Here is a 20,156-nt window from a genome sequence, read left to right as displayed (position 1 = left end):
AAAAGTCAGTAACTTTATTAGGTTGGCAAACTACGCAAATAAATGTCGACAGATTGTTAAGGAAATTGGTAATTTTGAAGCGACCAAATAAACATTGGTAGGTGACTTGAGTTGTCACAACCCAAATCCATGTCTATAATTTAGAGAATGATTGGTTATCCTTCATAAAAAAAAATGGACGAAAACTTCAACAAAAAAAAGTGATTTTACGAAACTATCAATTTAATAAAACCTATCATCAAACAAATGTAATAACAAAGTCTAGAGGGCTGTCGACCAAAAAAAAAAAAAGTCTAGAGGTTGTGAATTAATCAAAATGAGAGTTTCATCAAATTTCATTTGATAGCTATTAATTAAGTAATGTAAAATAGAGTCCCATGCCACTTCAAATCGCTCTTGATATGACTCGATTAAATTTTCTAATTCTTGAAACCTAAAATGATAAAAAAGGGTGAGCAAAATCACGGCTTAGTAAGTGAGAATCACCACTCCTATAGGATTAAGCAAAAAATAATGCAGCTTTAGATACGGGTGAGCATCCACATGTATCAAGATAATTGCATTTCCCATGTTTCAAATATAATGTATATATTCCAAGAAGTCATAAGGTATGAAGCCTATCATAAACACACAATATAGTATAACCATGTCAAGAAAACCCTAAGGTCACGCTTCGTCAGGTGACTAAAAAACACATTAGCCGTGATTAAGCTTCGAAAATCATGTCTGCCGTGATTAAGTCTTAAAACACAACTGGTCTGTGCACATATATGCCATATCATGTTTCAGATCCTAGGTTGACAAGGAGTATCAAATCCACACCATAATACAACATGCTAGGATTGTTACTTGAAAACAATCTCTCTCCATGAATGGCGGGAGTCACTGCATGCAAAACCACGCAACTAGGCTTTTCCACTTTTGCCTTTTTTGGGCAAGTTTGCTTTATCAAATGAGCTTTGGCATTCTTAGATCACATGAACAGAATTTAAAGGGCTATATGGGTGTGTTCCCATCTCATGAAGATATCCTGCATCCATGATCTACACGCCGTGTGAGAGACGAATGCCTGCGATGCATATCCAATAATCTCAAGAAATCTAATTATCGCTTTGGTTTTCAATTCCGATTGAAAGTTGCACGTCTCTTCCAGTTAAAGTTTGTGAATCGAAAGTCTAGGAATAACTCCAAGTCGAGCCAACATTGATCACCTTTCGATTAGTTTCTTTTTATTCTTTTTTTTTTTTTGTGTGACGCAGCAGTGCTAATAGAGTAGTCATGCCTCACTTTCAAAGTTTGAAGTTGAAACATAGGTGTTCGCCTTTGCCTTCTGCTATAAAGCCGATAACATCAAATTTCCTCTAGTCTTATCACTGTGGAAAACCCGCAAGCACTAAGTCTAAAGGTCCATGTCCTCATTATACCAGGTCCTTTTTTCTCCGGACTTTTTATGTGTCCATATTTATCAGGTTGCAATTATTTATATTTTGATAAGTAAATATTGGGTTATTCTTTCTAATCCCAAGTTGTTCTTACTAATTTCCCAGTTGAGCATATAATGTCCCAAAACCTAGTACAAGACGAACAAAACTCAAGTCCTTAACCATCATACACACTCGGACTATATGACAAGATCCCGATTGTCCTGAAAACATCCCGAAGTTTCTGACAGACCGAACAACGCTAGAACAAACAGCAAGAACATTCTGCCATTACCCAAAATATCCATCATGGATTTTTTAGTATTAGCTCAGGTTTCTTCTACATTGCCCATCTGAGGGATATATAGAGATGTCGAAATGATAAACATGTGCAAGGGTTTAATAACAATACCGGTAAATTATCTAGAATTCTTCTGGGTCGAAGGAACACGCTCTCTAATTATATCTTCATCAAAGGATGATCCAGTCAAAGAATTAAGGGCTGGATACACATTATGTTGGAGTAGAAGCAATAGGTCTAGCCCTATCAATATATCTAATTGGATCTATCTTCACTTAAAAGCTTAAGCTAATGAGTTATGGTTCAAATAAATTATATTAATTACTCCACATCACCAATTCTCCAATGTGAGACTTTTTTTAACACAACTCACACTTGTATCTCAATACAATATCATATGCCTTAGAATAGTCGCACCTTCAGCAAAATTTATCATTGCCACATATAGAAGAGACTAGCAGACTTTCTATTTGATGGTTAAGTTAAAAACTATAAAATGGAGAGAATTAGATAAACGGATAAAACATTCGCTTTAAAAAAAAATTGAATCTAGAAATATGGAAGGACTTTTTTCAATATCATATGGAGAGAGAAAAATCAATGTGATTATAATTAGTGAATTAATCCTTTCAAACATAAAAGCAACTTGTAAAAGTTTTTAAATCTTAGTGGTTGATGAGAGAGCTTAAAATCGCGACAACTAAACACATGAAGAGTTCCGACCCAAAAAAAAAACACATTAAGAGTTTTTAGAAATTCTTAGGGGCTAAAATCATGGGGAGAGATTTTGTTATGCATATGCCTTCTATTATTATAAAATGTACCTACCACCATTTGAGTGTCAATTATGGCCAAGGAAAATACATACTTCTTTTGATTGGAGATCTAGTGACAATCCGCAGATAACCCAAACTCCAGTAGAGTTCTCTCTCTATGTAAATCAAGAAACTTCCAGGATGATACATGTTCGCATGGATCGAGTCAATTGTGCAGTATCTTCTACTCTGGAAAACAAAAAAACAATGTGATGTATGCTATAGCTAGGATCATTTTGTGTAAATTTATAGGAGGAAAAAACTGACTTTTGACCTTACGTCAATTTCATTCAACTGGTAATGATCATATTACTAGCCTTCCACATATTGTCATCGAGAACTTTTGAATTACAACAATAAACATCAAGCACTTCCAACCAATAGAGATTCTTATGCATACTACCTCCAGAAGAAGTGAGAGCAACAATGGTTCAAGCCTATGGAGAAAATATGCACGGGGTGCAATTTACGACGACCAAGTGCGGAAAGTTCAGGATTTGAAGGCCTCACTCAACTGGAGATCTGATCTCTTTCCTGTTCCACCTACACCATTCTATCTCTCTCCCTCATCGCAGCCAGTAAGCACGAGCTAACACTTAATCTTGCTCGTTCTTTGCTCGCAGATATAGCAACTTATTGGTAAGTGAAGTTCGGACCTTGGCCAATGGACTTCCATAGAAATTTGTAGCACACTGTCCGAAATTAAAGATGGATCTTTATATCTAGGAACATAAGATGGTCTGACTGTTACAATGGTGGTTAATACGGGGTGTGCCTAACCGTATATGTATACAGATAGGAGGCAGCAGAGTACAAGCATCTCATGATTTCTCAGGTATCTGATTACTAAAACTGCTCTGATCCATCTCGCAGTGGGTCGTGGTTGGGCTATAACTACAAGTATATAGCTCTTAAATGGAATTTGCTTGATCCACAGACCACTATCATCTCTTGTGCTATGCTCGATTTTGCCCAACTTTAAGGGGCATTTGGACAAACAAATCATGTATTTATCTCCTCATTAGAATACATATACCATATCTAAATCGGCCTTCTCAATCGTTCTGTGCCTGAGGAGAGTGAAATATAAAGAAGCTCTCTTGATTGAAAAGAGGAGCAGAGCGGGACTGAATTGTGCTCCTCCAGTAAAAGCCCTTTTAAGATAAAAAAGTTTGCTTTCTCATTCATTGATGTCATCGGTTTCTTTGACTTGCAATCACTGCCCGTAATTCCACCCATTGGTTTTACATAAATAAAGAGGTCTGTCTCTTCCTTTTCTGCTTCCCTGCCCCTCCAAATACCCTTTAAATATTTCTATACTAATTTAGTTTTTCCAAACATGCAGACAATATGGTAATGAATAAGATGGGCAAAAGGACACCAGAAGTGCCACAACTTGTGTATGGAGATCACTTTGGTGCCATAACTTTTTTTTGGATCACTTTGGTGTCAACGTTTTTGACAAACGATTATTTTAGTGCCAATGCTGACGTGGCTCGCCGGAAATCCAATGTGGCACTGACACGGCTCGCCGGAGAGGTCCAGTCAACATTAAAAACCAAAAACGACACTGTTTAGCCCGCTGATGTGTACTTTTTTTTAAAAAAAAATTAAATTATATTTATAAAAAAGGTTGCAAGGCGCGGCGAGGGCTCCTCGTACGCAACCCCTTTTTTTTAATTATTATTATTTTTCTAAAAATTAAAAAATTCGAAAAAAAAGCCACATAATTTCCACATGTACAAGTCAAATCATTTTTTAATATAAATGCCAGCTTTTGGCGGAGTCACTAAAGTGATCTATTTTCCTCCGATTTAGTACCAAAGTGATCCGAAAAAGTTATGGCACAAAAATGATCTCCGTACACAAGTTGTGCATGATCTCCGTACACAAGTTGTGACACTTCTGGTGTCCTTTTACCGAATAAGATGGAAGTGGACGATAAGAACACCTGTCGAGTGGGTGGGTCGGGTCAAGTCATAAATGATCCGATCCAAATTAACCAATTAACCCGCTTATGACCTATTTATTCGTAATGCAAATTTCTCAACCTATACTCAATTCGACCAGACTCATATTGCTAAAACACTTTCATGCAATACAAATTTAGTGGACAATTTTTATAATTTAAAAAAATGATTTTTTTAATATTTCATATATTTTTATTTATTTTTTCTTTCTTTCATTTCCTTTTTTTTCTTCTATGTCCGGCTATGCTCGCGACCCTTGCCCGCTACCGACGAGGGCTTCGCGGCCCTCACTAGGTGTCAGCGAGGGTTGGCCGGCCCTTGCCTGCAACCGGCAAGGGTCGGCTGGTGACCCTCGCTGGATTTTGTAGGAAAAAAAGGAAAAGAAAGGAAGAAAAAGAAAAAAGAAAAATAAAACAAAAAGTCAAAAAATTTAAAAAAATGACATGTGTATAATTCAATTCAGCTTGTTAAGTAACACATTTATGACTCATTTAAAACTCATTTAAGACTTATTAAGTTGTTAGGTACCCATCTATGACTCACTTGAGCTTGTTTTTAAAAGCAACCATTTATGACCCACACCATTTAATATGAGTTAAAATATAAGCTCTATACCTATTTTGCCACCTCTAACAAAGAGCGAACTAGCAGCAACGAATCGATTGAGTTTGCATATTACGTAGCTCTCAGCGGCAGAATCATGCTATCGATTCGATTATCTGCATTCATTGCTATGAGAAAAACCAAAGGTTTGTATGCATATTAAAATCAATTTATCAAATTAATTGACTTACTTAGTGAAGCATTCTGCACTCAATATTCCTGCACTTAATTCCAAACGGGCTCGAAGGCACTAAAAAATTCGGGTTCGGAAAATTTCATTATATTTTGATATATCATAATGAAGAGTATATCAGTTTATTTAATCAAAATTTGCACAATCAAAGGGAGATGTATGACAATCTTGAAAAATACATAGAATCAACATAATTAATAAATATTTCTAACTTAAAAAATTATCTCAAAGAAATCCCTAATTATTTCTAACACCAACATTAAACTATGACTCAACTCTCGGGTTGGGTCATACCAACTCGACTTGACCAAGAATAATTCTTTTCATAGCTCTCTTTTGCTATCAATCCATGTATTGCTTGTGCTGTTGATCAATTAAAGCATTCTTCAATTCGCAAATGTTGATATATAAATGGCACAAATTTTGTGGGAAAGATGACTTGTTGACATAGTGGTCTAGATCAATTTTGAAATCCTCTTCTTTTATTGGCGATTCTAATGCTATCCGTATTAATGATGGTTAAGATCTTGTAAAACCAAAACCTTTACAAAAGGAGCACAAAGACCAAGTCCACTGTAGAGCTCGAAACAAGGGAACCGAAGCACAATAAACAGTTGAAGGAGAATCTCTCTCTCTCTCTCTCTGATGGACACCCTCGGTTGGAGTTGCAAAGGCAAGCAAATGAAACTTTTGTCAACATTGTGCTTGTTTCTCATTCTCATGGTTGAGGAAGTATCTTGTTCCATGAGACTCCACAAGCTGTCAGAGTTCCACGCGAAGCTCCAACAGAGAGTGGCCTACAGTCCCAAGGAAGACCTCGCCATGCCCGGTCCAAATGGTGCCAAGAAGGTAAGTGAACTCTCTGTTCCAGTTTCTACATTTTTCCTCTTTCTTTTGGCCAGTGTCCGAGTTTTGTTCAGATGAATCATGAATTGAAGGCCAACGTGGGTGTTCTTGTGGAACGTGTGGTTGGTTGGTGCCTTTTTTCAGGGGGGAAGGGTGTTCTATCCGGTAGGATATGGGGGTGACCCAGCAGGGACTCGGGAGAGCAGCGAGGCCATCCTAAGTGCTCTGTCTGATGCATTTCAAGTTCAAAGTAAACAGCAAATGCTACCTGGAGTGTCTGACTTGGGTGGTGTGGTCATCGATTTGCAAGGTGGAACCTACTTGGTCTCCAAACCCATTAGGCTTCCTGCTTCTGGTGGAGGCAATGTTGTGGTCAGTCTCTCTCTCTCTCTCTCTCTCTCTCAGATTGTATCTTCAGTGCTTCTCTTTTAAACTTTTCTGTGTTGCGTTAGTGCCACGCGGCAATGTGCACATGCACCGCATTTCACGCCATGGGAACTTCATCGAGATTTAGGTGGGGTTTGTGTAGTCTTTCTCAGTCAAATCCACCGATCCCAAAAGTGCTGTTTTTTGAAAATCAAGCATTTAAGGCTATTCACTCTCCCAACTGCAGTCTGTCCATTACCTACTCGCTTCCCCAGAAGAACCTCCAGTAGCTAGTAATAATGGACTTTTGCTTCCTGAGGATATCATCGAGTCCATCAATTCATTGGATTGAGTTAAATATTCTATTCACGCTCACTGCTGCTCGTAATGCAATGGCACCGATGCTGAATCAGATAGAAGGGGGCACGCTGCTTGCATCAGAAACATTTCCAAGCGACCGGCATCTCGTCGAACTCTGGTCCCCGAATTCTCCGGGTGCCAATGATCAATCGACATCTTACCCCAAGATGGTCGAGAATGTCGGAATCTACTACGAGGACATAACTTTCAGAGACATCCTCCTCGATTCTAGTTTCCGTGGAGGAGGAATTTACGTGGTTGATTCGGCGAGAATTCGCATAACAGATTGCTTCTTTCTTCACTTCACCACAGAGGGAATCCTAGTGAAGAGAGGTCATGAGACTTTGATATCGGGATGCTTCCTAGGACAACATTCGACAGTCGGTGGGGATCCAGGAGAAAGAAACTTCACAGGCACAGCCATCGATCTTCAGAGCAACGACAACGCAATTACTGACGTCGTCATCTTCTCCGCTGCTGTGGGAATTGTTCTGAGAGGTCAGGCCAACATGGTCACTGGAGTACATTGTTACAACAAGGCCACATTCTTTGGTGGGATCGGCATACTGGTAAAACTAGCTGGACTATCGCAAACCAGATTAGACAATTGCTATATGGATTACACGGGCATAATCATGGAAGACCCCGTGCAGGTACACGTTACTAACGGATTCTTCTTAGGAGATGCTAGTATAGTATTGAAGTCGATAAATGGTCAAGTCTCGGGGTTGAATGTAGTGAACAATATGTTCGCTGGCGACCCACAACACATGAATCCAATAGTAGCCTTGGATGGCCAATTCCCTAACGTCAATCAAGTGGTGGTCGACAGCAACAATGCCAACGGAATGAGCTTAAGATCGACAGTAGGGAAACTGACGGTGAAAGGTAATGGGACCAAATGGGTTGCTGATTTTTCATCCATACTGCTCTTTCCGAACCAGATAAATCATTTTCAGTACTCCTTTTATTCTCAAGGAGAGACTGAGTTCCTCAAGCATGCAGTAACTAATGTATCAAATAATGTGGTGGTGGTCGAGAGTGAGACAGCTGTAAATGCCATAGTTTCCGTAGTCGTTGACCAGTACAGCACCCCTGGAGAAGTTATCTAATTCTAGAGAAGGGGAAAGTAATGCAGTTCTACTCTCATTTATAGGGCTGGGGTCTATCTATGAAGTGCCTCTGAGATACTAGGTGAGTTGTGCTGCGAATTGGAAATGTAATGAAATACCCTTCTAGGGTGTTAAATTTCGCATATCCTGGGCAATATACTTATTTGAAAATGCTTGTTTTTCCGGAACATATGGATTATACATAGCACGAGAGAAATTGCATTGGAAAAATTCAAAACTTTCTTATTTAGTTGCTTAACCAGTGACCATAAAGCACTCGTCAACAAGAACCAATGGATTAAGACAAGTCGTTAACAACACTGGTCATGCTTTGGGATTCTTTCATAGGCCCGCTTATCCACCTAATATAAAGAGCTCCAGTCTCCCGTAAGAATAGCTAAAGACACTTTCGGTCAAAGATCATAAAAACCCACTTTTCGAAGATCTCTCAGACTCAAATCAATATCAATAAGATGTCGACAACCATTCTAGAATAATCATTTCTTTGTTTCATTTGGTCTTGGAACACTAAGCCATCTAAGTAATTTATATATTTCCCTCGACCAAGGCACAATAGAACTTCTAAAGTGAGGAACAGAAGCTTCGGAGTTGGTGCCGGCTTTGGACCATGTTCGATGAATCAAATATTATATCTCTGCCTGCTTATTCTTAACGGCTGAAACCCTAAATGAACAAACAAACTTTCATATGCATACATCCTTCAGGAAACAACTTGACACACAATCAGGAAGAAAGGCAACAAAGTGCTAAAAAAGATGAGATTCATCTTATTGTGAAGAAAAAAGAAACGCACCGACAGTGGCAGTATGCCAGTATCCTCATGCAGCCATTTTGATTTAGTTCACATTGTTCTCCTTTCCAGCATTAAAATGCTGACCAAAAGGAAGAAAAGCTATAAGACGTGCTTAATGGTCAAGTCATGAGATTAACAAACATTTCTCCTGAGAAGTTATTGCATGGTCTATAGACCCCATAAAATATTTTTCGTTTTTCCTACAGCAATTCCAGTTGTAACTCTTCCTCCTCTTGTTTAGCTCTTCCACGACATGACACTAAACATTCTTTACCATGTCCTCATTCCCAACTCCAACAATAGGTTTTCCTTGAGGTTTTTTGCTTTGAGAATTCTCTTCATGAATAGCAAACACCTCAGTGGAAAAGATGTTGCTAAACTAACGAGTACAGAAGATGAATGACAAGAAAAAACACAGCATTTCTATACACAACCACAGTGTTAAAAATAGTCAGATTCCTCACATAGGTATACATTCAGACGGGTCAAAGAGAACTTCTCCCTTTGCAATAGAAATGGCAGAAAGCACCCATTGAGCACAAAGACCTAGTCAAGCTCATCTGTGCCTCTAGGCAAGCAGTCCATGTATTACCCATACTTGTATTACTTTAAGAGCAGTCGACACATAAGTAAACCAACCTGTATTACTTGTCTTTATTCTCTTCATCTCCCTCACTGTAGGATTCTTCATCTTCACTGCTCTCTTCACTGTAATCGTATCCCTCAACATCATCTCCTTCTTTGTCGTCAATGAACCCTCTTATCTGCTGTCCAATTAATTGCTCCTGGATTCGGTCCCTAATTTTTGTCCCCTGATAATCACAGAGAAGAACCTGTCACAATAGATGGATCATAGTCTACCAATATTTGAAATAAGTCCTCCATACGAGAAAGCTAGTTCAGTCAAAAGACTGAGAAAGAGAAGGTCACCAACCATATTGTGGCAACGTTCTTCAAACATCTCTAGAAAACCAGCTATGAGCCGATCAGCATTCTCTACCCATAAGTTACGATGATAACCAGCAGTTTTTGCCACTGTTTGGATCTGGATATCATGAGCATGAACATGTAAAATTTAGTCAAATGTGATAAGTCATAAAATTTGTTTGAATACTAGCAGAAGTGTACTGAAAAGGCATATCAACACAAAGATGGAGCTTATTTGAGTATGTTACATATAAACTGAACATTACCAAATCATCACTCACCTATCATTTGCAATATGTCAGAAGGGAAAGTCACCTAGTGGTCACCCATGGGCACAAGTCATTCACAACTAAATATTTGTATAACCCCAGGATAGTTCCTATTGCTATGTGCCATTATGTGCCATTAAAGCCATATGTCTTCACATCAACATATAGCAAACTTTCCTTTGTTTTTTATTGGGGCAATTGTTACATAACATCATCATCTAATACCTGAATTATAGCTTGAGGCAAAAAAAGGCAAAGGCACTGTTTCCTTGAGAGCTACTCCTAGGGCCCATTTTACTAGTGAATGAGCAGCAAAATGGGAATGTATGGTCCATGAAAGTATCAATTGGCAGAAACTCCAAAATGCCAAAGTTGATATCAAACACTAAGTTTCTTAATAAAGCATTTGATTCTCAAATTACATGTTTCAATTAGATTGACAGTATTGTAGTGATTAGCAAATATTTTGAAATCAACTATTTATGAGCCAAAAGTTTACAAACTCATCAAATAGTTACGTATATACCTTCTCTCCCACTCTTTCCCGCTGTTTCTTCACTTTCTCACGCAACCTTTCTATGCCCATGTTCACTTTGAGTCGCTTTTCCTGGTACAGGGCATTAAGCATGCACCATTAATGGAACATCAACCCCAGATTGTGAATAGCATGGATAAAATCTACATGTGAGCATCACGAAGACAAAGCCATGCCTTCACATAGCTAACACCTAGATCCTTTCTGCTGTATCCCCGCGCAAGGTTACGCATCACATACTTGTTGTAATCTTTGATAATCCTCATGATAATATCTGATGTCGAAATTCCATTTGTCCTCTTTGTTTCCTTGAATTTTCCTATGGACTTAACCTGAACACAAAGATTGTACAAAATTAAATGAGACTGGCATTCAAGATAAACCATAACAAACATGTCAACATATTTTCAGCGCAGAATGTTGCCAAGAAAAATGCACAGGAATATAAGGAAATTCGAGCAAGCACAGGGCGCTGGAGAAACGAGCTTATGCTCAATCAAGCAGACCACACATTGATGAAGACACAGGAATCAGGACCAAGATGCACCAGCTAAATGGAAAATGGGGTTTGGACTTTGACAGCACTTATCCTAATCCTAGTAAGTCAGGATGACAGAACTAGAATCTGGATGATCTAGATGTTTGACCCTCTCTAGTGAAACTGAGCCAATCAGCAGAAGGGAAAAGTGAGTCAATATACTGAGTTTCCACCAATACCCATGTTGAAGCAAAACTGAGAAACATAGATCAATATTGAATTAAACTGAGAAACATAGATCAATATTGAATTAAACTGAGAAACATAGATCACTATTGAATTAAACTTACATATTCGTAGACATCTTTCCCAGCACCACTTGCATCAGCATAACTACAATTTAAGATAAAGAGGCGGCAATTAGAATTCCCAAGTCTTGACACACATAACTATGGCATCAATATGTCTAAGTCATGCTTGCATATTTTATCTTTTAGATTTTCTCATTGTACCATCACGAATAAAGCAAGATAAAATTTATACCCAAGCCACTGACAGGCCACACACCTCAAGATAGAAGTTTACCATAATGTGCAGTGGACAGGCAATAGTAGTGTCCCATTCTACACCATACTAACTTTGATACTTATACTGAGTTTGAATGATTAAGAGGGAAGTTAGTCCTTACTCTTCACTTCATCCAAGTTTGATATAATTGCATGTTTAGGTTTTAAACTTTCAAATATTAAAGCAAGATGATTTTGCAAAATTAAATGAATTAAGGAATGTATGTCCTTGAAACTTGCGAAAGCCAAACTGGTGCTTGTCATATTGAACAAGAAATGGCTCGTCAAGGGGTTGCGGGCAGGCATGAAGGTGGACACTGCTGTTGCCGCAACAAGAATGCTGTCTTAGTTCAAGGCCAGAGTGTGGCAGGTTATGCTATTGGAGGTGTCTGCTACCTTTACCTAATATTAGAAACATCTAAATCTAATATGAACACTTGTCCAAATCTCATGTCAAGCTAAGTTAGAACAATGTATACCTAACCAAATATGTGTAATAGATAGCAAGAGAACTGGATGAATGACTAAGCAAAAGAGACACTCATCTAAAATTTGTCTATACTGAAATTGACGCCAAAAGTTTCATCCTGGATATGTGAGATTAACGCCATAAAGGATCCTTAGATAATTATAGGATGCCAAAAGAACATATTGTCTGCTTCACCCCTCTGATCCTATAGCATGATTCTGAGATTGAGGCATCCATTAAGTTGTACATGACTTCACATGGCGAAACTCAGAAATCACATTTGACCGATTCAAGGTAGAAAAAAGCCTATTCATCTTGGAAAAAAAAAAACAAATAGTTGTTAGGGAAGTTACAATTGATATTCCTAACCGTTTAAGATAATCAGGCTTTCAAGGAATTAGAAGTTAATCATTAGAAGAACTGGATGTACAAAAATTCTGCGAAAACTAGGTTCATGGCATATTCAATTATTTGACAGAGAACTTAGCACAGAAAATCTTAGCAGGAACTGCACAGCCATTACTAATAAGGATATCATGCATCTACATTGATGGGGGAGTCCCGTTAGATGGGGAAAGAAGTGAACGACTAAAGAAAAACAAGGATTGAACACTTCACGGATGCGAGATTCGTCCAGACAAGTTTCTAGCAATCAACAACATTTACTTGGGCTGATTAACCTTACGGAAGAGAGTCGTGTGCAATATAGTCGATTTGGTTCTTGTCCAGGAACTCTGGTGTGATCACCCATGGAGCATCAGGAATGACTTCATCTACCCACCTGCATGACAAAATGGAAAAAAAAAAAAGAGTGCCGCCTGAGAAATGACAAAAGATCGACCAGTTCACGTAGGAGGATGCCACCCATATCAACAGAAACAAATACTTTGAAGAACAAGGGTAAAGAGCAGGAACTTATTCCTCCCTAGAATTCAATGTGTTAATGAGAGTCGGAATGCTACAAGTTCGAACCAGTTAGAAAAATAAAACATTCATACTTAGTCCCTTCTTCCACCACACGGCAAGTAATGAAAAAAAGCACAGACAAACAGTAGCAAGTAACTAACATATCAACTTGCTACACTTTCCAGAGGCGAAAACAGAGGCAGTAAGCCTACTTGCAGTGGCGGAGAGATTCGTAGCGCTCCTGTTCATTCATGACGGTCTTTCCCTTATACTTGTGCGTGAGCTCATCATTACAGCATCCGACGAGCAGGTAAGTATTAGGAAACCTACAAAACATACAATTGAGGGAAGAACTCATGAACCGGGAAGACATCTGCAAAGGACCCAGAAGCATAAGAGCACAAGATTACAAGACTGGCAAGTTAAAACAAATTGGTCCCGGTAGTCTTAGATATTGAGCTTCTTCAATGCCAAACTACACCCAACTATACTTCAAAACTCAGACCATGAACTGTGATCTGACAACACATCCAAAATGAACCTACAAGACTACGAAAAGCTAGCCAAGAAGCGGATCACTTGCAGGGGATGATGAATACACTCATGGGACGTTTACGGCACGTGGGTACGAGCTAATGTCAATGTACGTCAGGAACACAGAGTATGTCTGCACACAGAACAGAAACTTGCAAGGATGGAGGTGAAAAGTACAGCTTCTTGGCCTGCTCGAGGGAACGGGCGTGACCGTAGTGGAAGAGATCGTAGATGCCGTCGGCGTAGACCCGGACGGGACGCTCCTCCGTAGCGTGGCTCCGCTGCTCCTCTTCTTCTCCCATGGCCATCACCTTCCCTCCTCCTCCTCCTCATCCTCCTCCTCCCTTCTTCTTTCTTCTTCGTCAAAGCAACATCGTGCCCACTGTCGCTCTCGCTCGCTCTCCATCGACGCTAACATGGAATATTCCTCTGCATGTACGGTACTGCGTTGATTGACCGCTTGACTCAGCTCATGCTTTTACGTGATTGGCCGTCCGATTTAGAACCAAAAGATCTCGTCCGTCCAAGCAATCTTAAGACATTCCCTGACTGATAATTTAGTAACATCTAACATTTATTACTGATCCCAGAATTGTAAATGTTACAATGGATTGCAAAAAAAATTGCGGCAATCAAGGAAATTATTTTTAAAAAGGTTTGATTAATTTATGAACTTAAAAAATAATGTTACCATCATTTAACCAAATCTATTGAGAATAAGGAAAGATTTTACGATAAATTCGCGTTGCTTATTATTTCCCAAGTGAAGTAACGATCATTAAGACTTTATAGCTTGCGAGAACCTGAGGTAATTGATTATCGATAAAGGTACATTAGTAGCCGTCATTTACATGGACTTAAAAGGTAAATCACGACTATCGAGAGCCAATTACTGTTCTTTGGCTTACGATGATTCGAGATTGGCACTGCTACTGCATCGGTTAATTACTAAGGCGATGGCATTCTTACTTTACCAACTATATACCTAAGCTACTTCTCGAAAAGGAGAAAGTAGCAAGCTGTATGTTCAGTTGAGATTAGGACAACTTCAGACAAATTACTATCACGGAAGGTGGAATTGCAAAGAACATGAGCTATGAATTATCACCTCCTGACCTTGTTTTGCTCTTGCTTAGGCATAATTGCATAGAAACCACCTCTTTTTTCCTCAAAACAGTATTGGACAAGGTTGGTACAATCCGGACACTATGAACAGAACAGCAAAAGAATGTATTGTGAAGTCAAGAATGGAACTGGAGATACAGCACCATCTCGCATGAAGGGCGAAGCCGATGCTTTGCATTACATCACATAGCTCGATCACAGGCTGCTGGGCTCAAGAGGACCCCCGACCCGTTATTCAGCCGCCTGATCATTTGTGTGCGGCGGAGGCGGAGGCGGAGGCGGAGGCGGAGGCGGACCGCAAGTGCGAGGCCGGTCGTACGCTTCCTTCCCGGGCTTGGCGATCTCTACGTAAATCACCCTGCCCTCGAGTTTCTGCAAACGAAAGAGATGATGAAGATGATGATGGGGCAATGGATTGGAAGAGAGCGGAGGAGGGGATGGTGAGACACCTTGCGGTCCATGTTCTCCAGAGCAAGCACCGCATCGTCTTGGCAGGTGTACTGAATGAAGGCGTACCCTCTCGACTGTTTGGTCGCTTCGTCCTTGGGGACTTTGACTGTAACCAAGAACCAGATCAGACCCACCACAGACATTCGCATTCCAAGCTCGATAACGCAATCAAATTTGGAACAGAGGCTTTTACCTTCAGCGACGTGTCCGAAAGTGGAGAACTCCTTGAGCAACCTGCTTTCGTTCAGGGAATAGGGTATATCTGGCGAAAGAAACAGAACCCAAACAAAGCTTCTTCAATAAGTATGCGCGATCTTTGATCAATTCTATCCTCTGTAAATCTACCTCAAGAGAAGAGATGTGGGGGAACATTCACTTACTCCGGACCATGATTCGGCTGGCGAGAGGGTAGTCGAAGAAGGAGGCCCTCACTCTTAGGTCCTTCCTCTTTCTGCTGAATTTGTCCGAGCTGGTGGAGCCATAGGAGGCACAGGAGAGGGACGGAGGAGCGGGGATTCGGGTTGGTATTGCCCACATGACTCGTGAGAGAAAATGGAGGCCACCCAACTTTGGAGGGAGTTGCGCAGTTGCAGAGACAGAGGCAGAGACAGGAGAGATGGGGTTCTTTGTGGGTGAGCTCAGCTCCAAGTGTTACTGGGCTTAGGGGTTAAGCTGAGGCCCAAGTTACAAAAAGAAAAACAATCTTTCTTTCCACCAAAACATACAAGGAAAGATGGAACGATTTCAAACATGGCAAATATGAAAATTCATGAGGGAACACAATCCCATTTCACTCTAAGGGAATTAAACATCTCTGTTTAGGTTAGATTTTATGACTGGATCGCCAGTGATGTATAGAACAGGAAGAAGAGCACACGTGCTGCAATGGAGCTTTTATGTTTGTGCGTACGACCAAAGTGCCTCCACAACTTCACATACTCTTCTTCTTTGTTCTCTGGGTTTGCCATCTTCACATACTCTTAAGCTTCACTATACGATGATGCATCCATCCTCAAACTTCAAACATGGAAAATATGAAATTCATGATGGAACACAATCCCATTTCACTTCAAGGGAATTAAACATCTCTGTTCAGGTTAGATTTTATGACTGGATCGCCAGTGATGTATAGAACAGGAAGAAGAGCACTCATGCTGCAATGGAGCTTTATGTTTGTACGCAAGACCAAAGTGCCTCCACAACTTCACATGCTCTTCTTCTTTGTTCTCTGGGTTTGCCATCTTCACTTGCTCTTAAGCTTCACTATGCGATGATGCATCTCTCCTCAAACTTCTTGTAATCGCATGCAGTTTTAATAATAAGAGTATGAACCAATAGCAACAGCAAACTATTGTGATCCACAAATGCGCTAAGCGTCTCAAGAATGAAGGGAATACTTCAAGTGATGAGTTTCAAATCGATTAGTACTATTCATCCCTCCACAAAAGCTCTCAATTCTCACCTGTCGCACAACGCGGGACCGAGAGATGTTGCCGAGAGTGACTTTTGTTGATTGTTGTGAAATGACGCAAAAACTAACGGATTTTACGATTCGAGTCCAATGCGAGATAAGAAAAATTACTAGAGAAATCAATGATGAACGATAAAGACACTAAAAATTTAAGTGATTCGGTCCAAGTGCCGAAACCTACTTTTTGGGATCGCTAGCCGCCAAGTAATCCGTCATCCCTCAAGTGTTTCCCAATCCCCAATCACACCCAAATCAAACCACATATATTATTCCACAATCTCTCACCGAAAAGTCAATTAGAAACTCACAAAAAGAAACCCTAATACTCGTCTTGTTTGATCCGGTGTCTGTTCACCAAGTAAAATTTTATCTTATACATATACATAATAGTTGAATCCAAAATAAGAAATCTCTTTTAGTAAATATTTTCAAACTAGAAAACTACTCAAATTTGGAAATCTAATTGAACCAAATTTCTTTTACAAGCTCAAACTCGAGATATGTTCTCAATAATGACTAATCCTCACAAAGAGAGGCACATTGGCGTTTATGTTTGTTGATGTAGGAGCTGCGAGAAACTCAAACCACTCTCTCGTGAAATAATAATTTTACAATCGTATTTATCAAAGAAAAAGAACAAAAGACAAAGTAGTCATGCCATATGCAAATCCTACGGAAGCCAGAATTAGAGGCATATATAAGTAAACTACATCTTGAGTGCTGCAAAGAAAGACTGTGCAAAGACTAAAGATTCTGAAGAACCGGTGTAGGTTCAGTACATGCTAACCAAGTATGTTTTAGTTGGTTGACATCATTGTGGGTCAAGAATGAAGCTAGCTAGCTAAACTTGGAAAGGGAGATCGTCCATGGGATACCCACTGAGGATATCCTCCGTCGCGTCCATGAAGTTACCAGACAGCGGCATGGTCGAAACAAAAGCATCATTAGTGTTGGTTACCTCATTGAACGAGGAATTAATCATACTTGCATACTCTGATTGCTCCTGGTGCAATTGCTGTGATGGCCTAGCTTGTTGCTGGACTTGGACACCATAGGAATAATTGTTCCGAAGAGATGCCTCCGCAGAAGAGACTACCTGATGCTCATGCCCCAAACCCATGAAACTCAAGTTGAGCGGGCTGCTGCGATGGGTCGACCCGAAAGAGATGGAGGTGCTCGGGCAGCCAGTGAATTGCTGGACCAGGGATCTGAAGTTGGTGGTGTTGGCATTAAGGATGGTTGTGGGAGTCCTCCTTGATGCTCTTGATCTTCTTCTGGTTGGCTTTGATTGACTCTTGATGATGTTGTTGTTATTACCGGTGGGGTTGGTGCGATCTTGATCGATGTTGTTGCTTGAGCTCATGGGGGTGACAATGGTGGAGTCAACAAATTCAGCCTGTGGATCAACGCTCTGCTGGTAATACTGAACCCACTCATCACCTGTGTTGGTCATGACTCGATGATCTTGATGATCTCTTTCTTATTCAAAGTTTCACGCCACTTGTCTTGAAAGGATTAATTAAGAAAGAGCAAGGCCTGCCATCCAAGGCATTATATAGTGATTTAGAAAGGGACAAAGTTGTGTTCAAAGGTAAGACATGTAAACTCTTTGACCATTCCTATGAGACTGAGAGAGATTGATTTAATGGCAAAAGGGATATGGATAAATATGTGAGGCTTCCAGGAAGCAACATCTGCTAACATCAGTGAGGTCATCCCTCGTCTCTCCCTTCACTATCTTATGCTGTATGTTTTGGTATGTGTTTGGAATTTTTAAGGGTTTTAGTCAGAATAATCTTAATCAGAAATCAACGACTGATGAACGGTTTCAGGAACTTTTTCCATACAGAATTGAAACTTCGTTTCCGTAGTTGTTAAGAGTTGGCGGAAAATAGGAATCCCGCAGCTAGCTTTCAGAGTTCACGGGGAAACCTAAAAAATTTTGAGCCTGTCATTCACATATAGCTTGCTACTTGTCTATGCCTCGCCCTCTCTATCTTCTTCCTAATCCTTAAAGTGTAGATGTGATAAATTATGATCCTATGGTTCATTTCACATTTGCTGTTGTTCATGATATGTTGTAGCACATTCGTCTTGGCAACGTATCATCTGCAAATAGAATAACTAGAGCTGCGCGTACGATTTCTTAAAAGCACAAGCAACATCCCATGTAATAACTTGTTACATTTAATCAAACACCTTTGAAAAAACCAAAATTACATCTTTCATACGCTTGTAATTGCAGTGATTTCTAGATTATCGATGGCTCATGTGATTGCAATTATTAGGGTGAAGTTCATATGTTGATGTCCATAGTTATGCGTAAATAAGTTCTAGTTACTCAATCACATCACAAATACACAGCTTAACTTGTCATCCAATTGATGTACATAGGGTTATGTCGTCCCTTAATATACTAGTATAATTAAGCAAGGTCAAAGCATTATCTAGAAAGATGGAAATGGTCCAAAATGAGGCTGTGCAAAACACTAGGAGAGACTATAGCTTAGAAAGCAAGCATATTAGATATGTGATTTGACCAAAGGGCTACACGCCTTATCCCCTGCCAAATCACACCGAATCCTTTTAATTATAGACCTTTCACATCAAGTGAATTTCCCTCGTTTTTAACAAATCTCGGATTCTCTTTTCACATGTTTCACAATCCAAATTAATTAAATAAATCGATCCTTCTTAACAATAATTCTAGATTATATCAAGACTTGTACCGCATTAAGAGTTCTAATTACAGCTGAATGGGCTTTCTGTACTTGCATTATCAAGACAGGGTGGCAAGGATGGAATTGGATGCTCATAAAATTTCAAGCATGATGTGATGTATCATGTTATAACTGTGGCGACCGTGACATACAAAGCCCTTTTTTTTTCTATAAGATATACAAAACCATTTGGACCCAAGTTCAATTCTCTCTTGTATGCTAAGCTACACAATTTACTAATAAATTTTCCCTTGTTCTCTTTTAGGGCTTCAATATTCTTTGCACATGTCTTTGACCATTGGTTTTGACAAGAATGTGAACGCGATGACCTGAGAGCACAAGCTGACGCGGAGGATGATGCAATGAGGGCACTAAATATATTGTCTGGAATCATATGCCTTTATGACCAATCCTCGAGTCCGTCGACTTGGTCGCTTTCCTGTTACCTAAATGCGTTGATTATTAGGAAGTCAGTCTGCGCAGAGTTTGACGTTTATTGTGCCCTAATACACTATTTGTTTTCGTGTCACGTGTAATCAACACTCCGAAAATCAAGTGCTTGTAACCCGGTTGACAAGAACCTTACAAAAAAGAAAAATTCTTCGTATGACGCTTAATTGATATTTACATGAGTAAATGTCGTGAAATGGAATGATACAAGGGCGACAATTGCACATTATCACAGGCAAAGTTGATGTTGGTCTGCTCTGACGGAACAGTCAAACTTCAAGAAAAGAACGCCGAAAGTTGAAGACTTTGGAAGTTGGGATTTGACCACCAAGTGTGGTTCCCACCAGCTATTGGTGCGTGCTTTCTACACAACTATTCTCTGAATACGCTTCATTCGTTTGAATGTCCAGATACAATCTATTACATGGCGTAGTATGTTAATTTTGCAGACGGGT

At 39.7% G+C, this 20,156-nt stretch overlaps 4 protein-coding genes across 7 annotated transcripts; 1 reads left to right on the top strand and 3 right to left on the bottom strand.

The window, feature by feature from the left end:
* Nucleotides 1–5,925: 5,925 nt before the first annotated feature.
* Nucleotides 5,926–10,846, top strand: LOC115692133 (polygalacturonase QRT3). 2 transcript variants are annotated; one of them, XM_056303864.1, is made up of 4 exons: nucleotides 5,926–6,152; nucleotides 6,294–6,521; nucleotides 6,929–8,069; nucleotides 10,614–10,846. In XM_056303864.1, the coding sequence occupies exons 1-3, from the start codon at nucleotides 5,949–5,951 to the stop codon at nucleotides 7,985–7,987; spliced, it is 1,491 nt and encodes a 496-aa protein (XP_056159839.1). In that variant the 5' UTR covers nucleotides 5,926–5,948; the 3' UTR covers nucleotides 7,988–8,069; nucleotides 10,614–10,846. The 2 variants fall into 2 exon arrangements, with proteins under 2 accessions (XP_056159839.1, XP_056159840.1); XM_056303865.1 differs by having other exon boundaries at nucleotides 6,929–7,763; nucleotides 10,614–10,727.
* On the bottom strand, nucleotides 9,202–14,743 carry LOC115692134 (choline-phosphate cytidylyltransferase 1-like). 2 transcript variants are annotated; one of them, XM_056303867.1, is made up of 9 exons: nucleotides 14,602–14,743; nucleotides 13,663–14,034; nucleotides 13,164–13,277; nucleotides 12,731–12,826; nucleotides 11,361–11,403; nucleotides 10,709–10,864; nucleotides 10,524–10,604; nucleotides 9,736–9,846; nucleotides 9,202–9,634 (listed from the first exon to the last, which is right to left on the bottom strand). In XM_056303867.1, exons 2-9 carry the CDS (start codon nucleotides 13,791–13,793, stop codon nucleotides 9,446–9,448), a joined length of 921 nt encoding a protein of 306 aa, XP_056159842.1. In that variant the 5' UTR covers nucleotides 13,794–14,034; nucleotides 14,602–14,743; the 3' UTR covers nucleotides 9,202–9,445. The 2 variants fall into 2 exon arrangements, with proteins under 2 accessions (XP_056159842.1, XP_030474757.1); XM_030618897.2 differs by having other exon boundaries at nucleotides 9,202–9,613.
* LOC115692108 (glycine-rich RNA-binding protein 4, mitochondrial) lies at nucleotides 14,564–15,653 on the bottom strand. Of its 2 annotated transcripts, XM_056303868.1 has the most exons (5): nucleotides 15,441–15,653; nucleotides 15,254–15,322; nucleotides 15,060–15,166; nucleotides 14,812–14,982; nucleotides 14,564–14,750 (listed from the first exon to the last, which is right to left on the bottom strand). In XM_056303868.1, the coding sequence occupies exons 1-4, from the start codon at nucleotides 15,595–15,597 to the stop codon at nucleotides 14,842–14,844; spliced, it is 474 nt and encodes a 157-aa protein (XP_056159843.1). In that variant the 5' UTR covers nucleotides 15,598–15,653; the 3' UTR covers nucleotides 14,564–14,750; nucleotides 14,812–14,841. The 2 variants fall into 2 exon arrangements, with proteins under 2 accessions (XP_056159843.1, XP_030474725.2); XM_030618865.2 differs by having other exon boundaries at nucleotides 14,564–14,982.
* Nucleotides 15,654–17,123: 1,470 nt separating this feature from the next.
* Nucleotides 17,124–18,074, bottom strand: LOC115692122 (VQ motif-containing protein 22). Its single transcript, XM_030618887.2, has one exon. It carries the CDS (start codon nucleotides 17,982–17,984, stop codon nucleotides 17,373–17,375), a length of 612 nt encoding a protein of 203 aa, XP_030474747.1. The 5' UTR covers nucleotides 17,985–18,074; the 3' UTR covers nucleotides 17,124–17,372.
* Between the last annotated feature and the right edge of the window lie 2,082 nt (nucleotides 18,075–20,156).

Source organism: Syzygium oleosum, unplaced genomic scaffold, assembly GCF_021117445.2.
Source record: "Syzygium oleosum isolate NSW1041296 unplaced genomic scaffold, Sole_v2.1 Sole_v2.29, whole genome shotgun sequence".
Lineage (NCBI taxonomy): Eukaryota > Viridiplantae > Streptophyta > Magnoliopsida > Myrtales > Myrtaceae > Syzygium > Syzygium oleosum.
The sequence above is the reverse complement of the archived record's forward strand: the minus strand, read 5'-3'. Positions and strand labels throughout refer to the sequence as shown.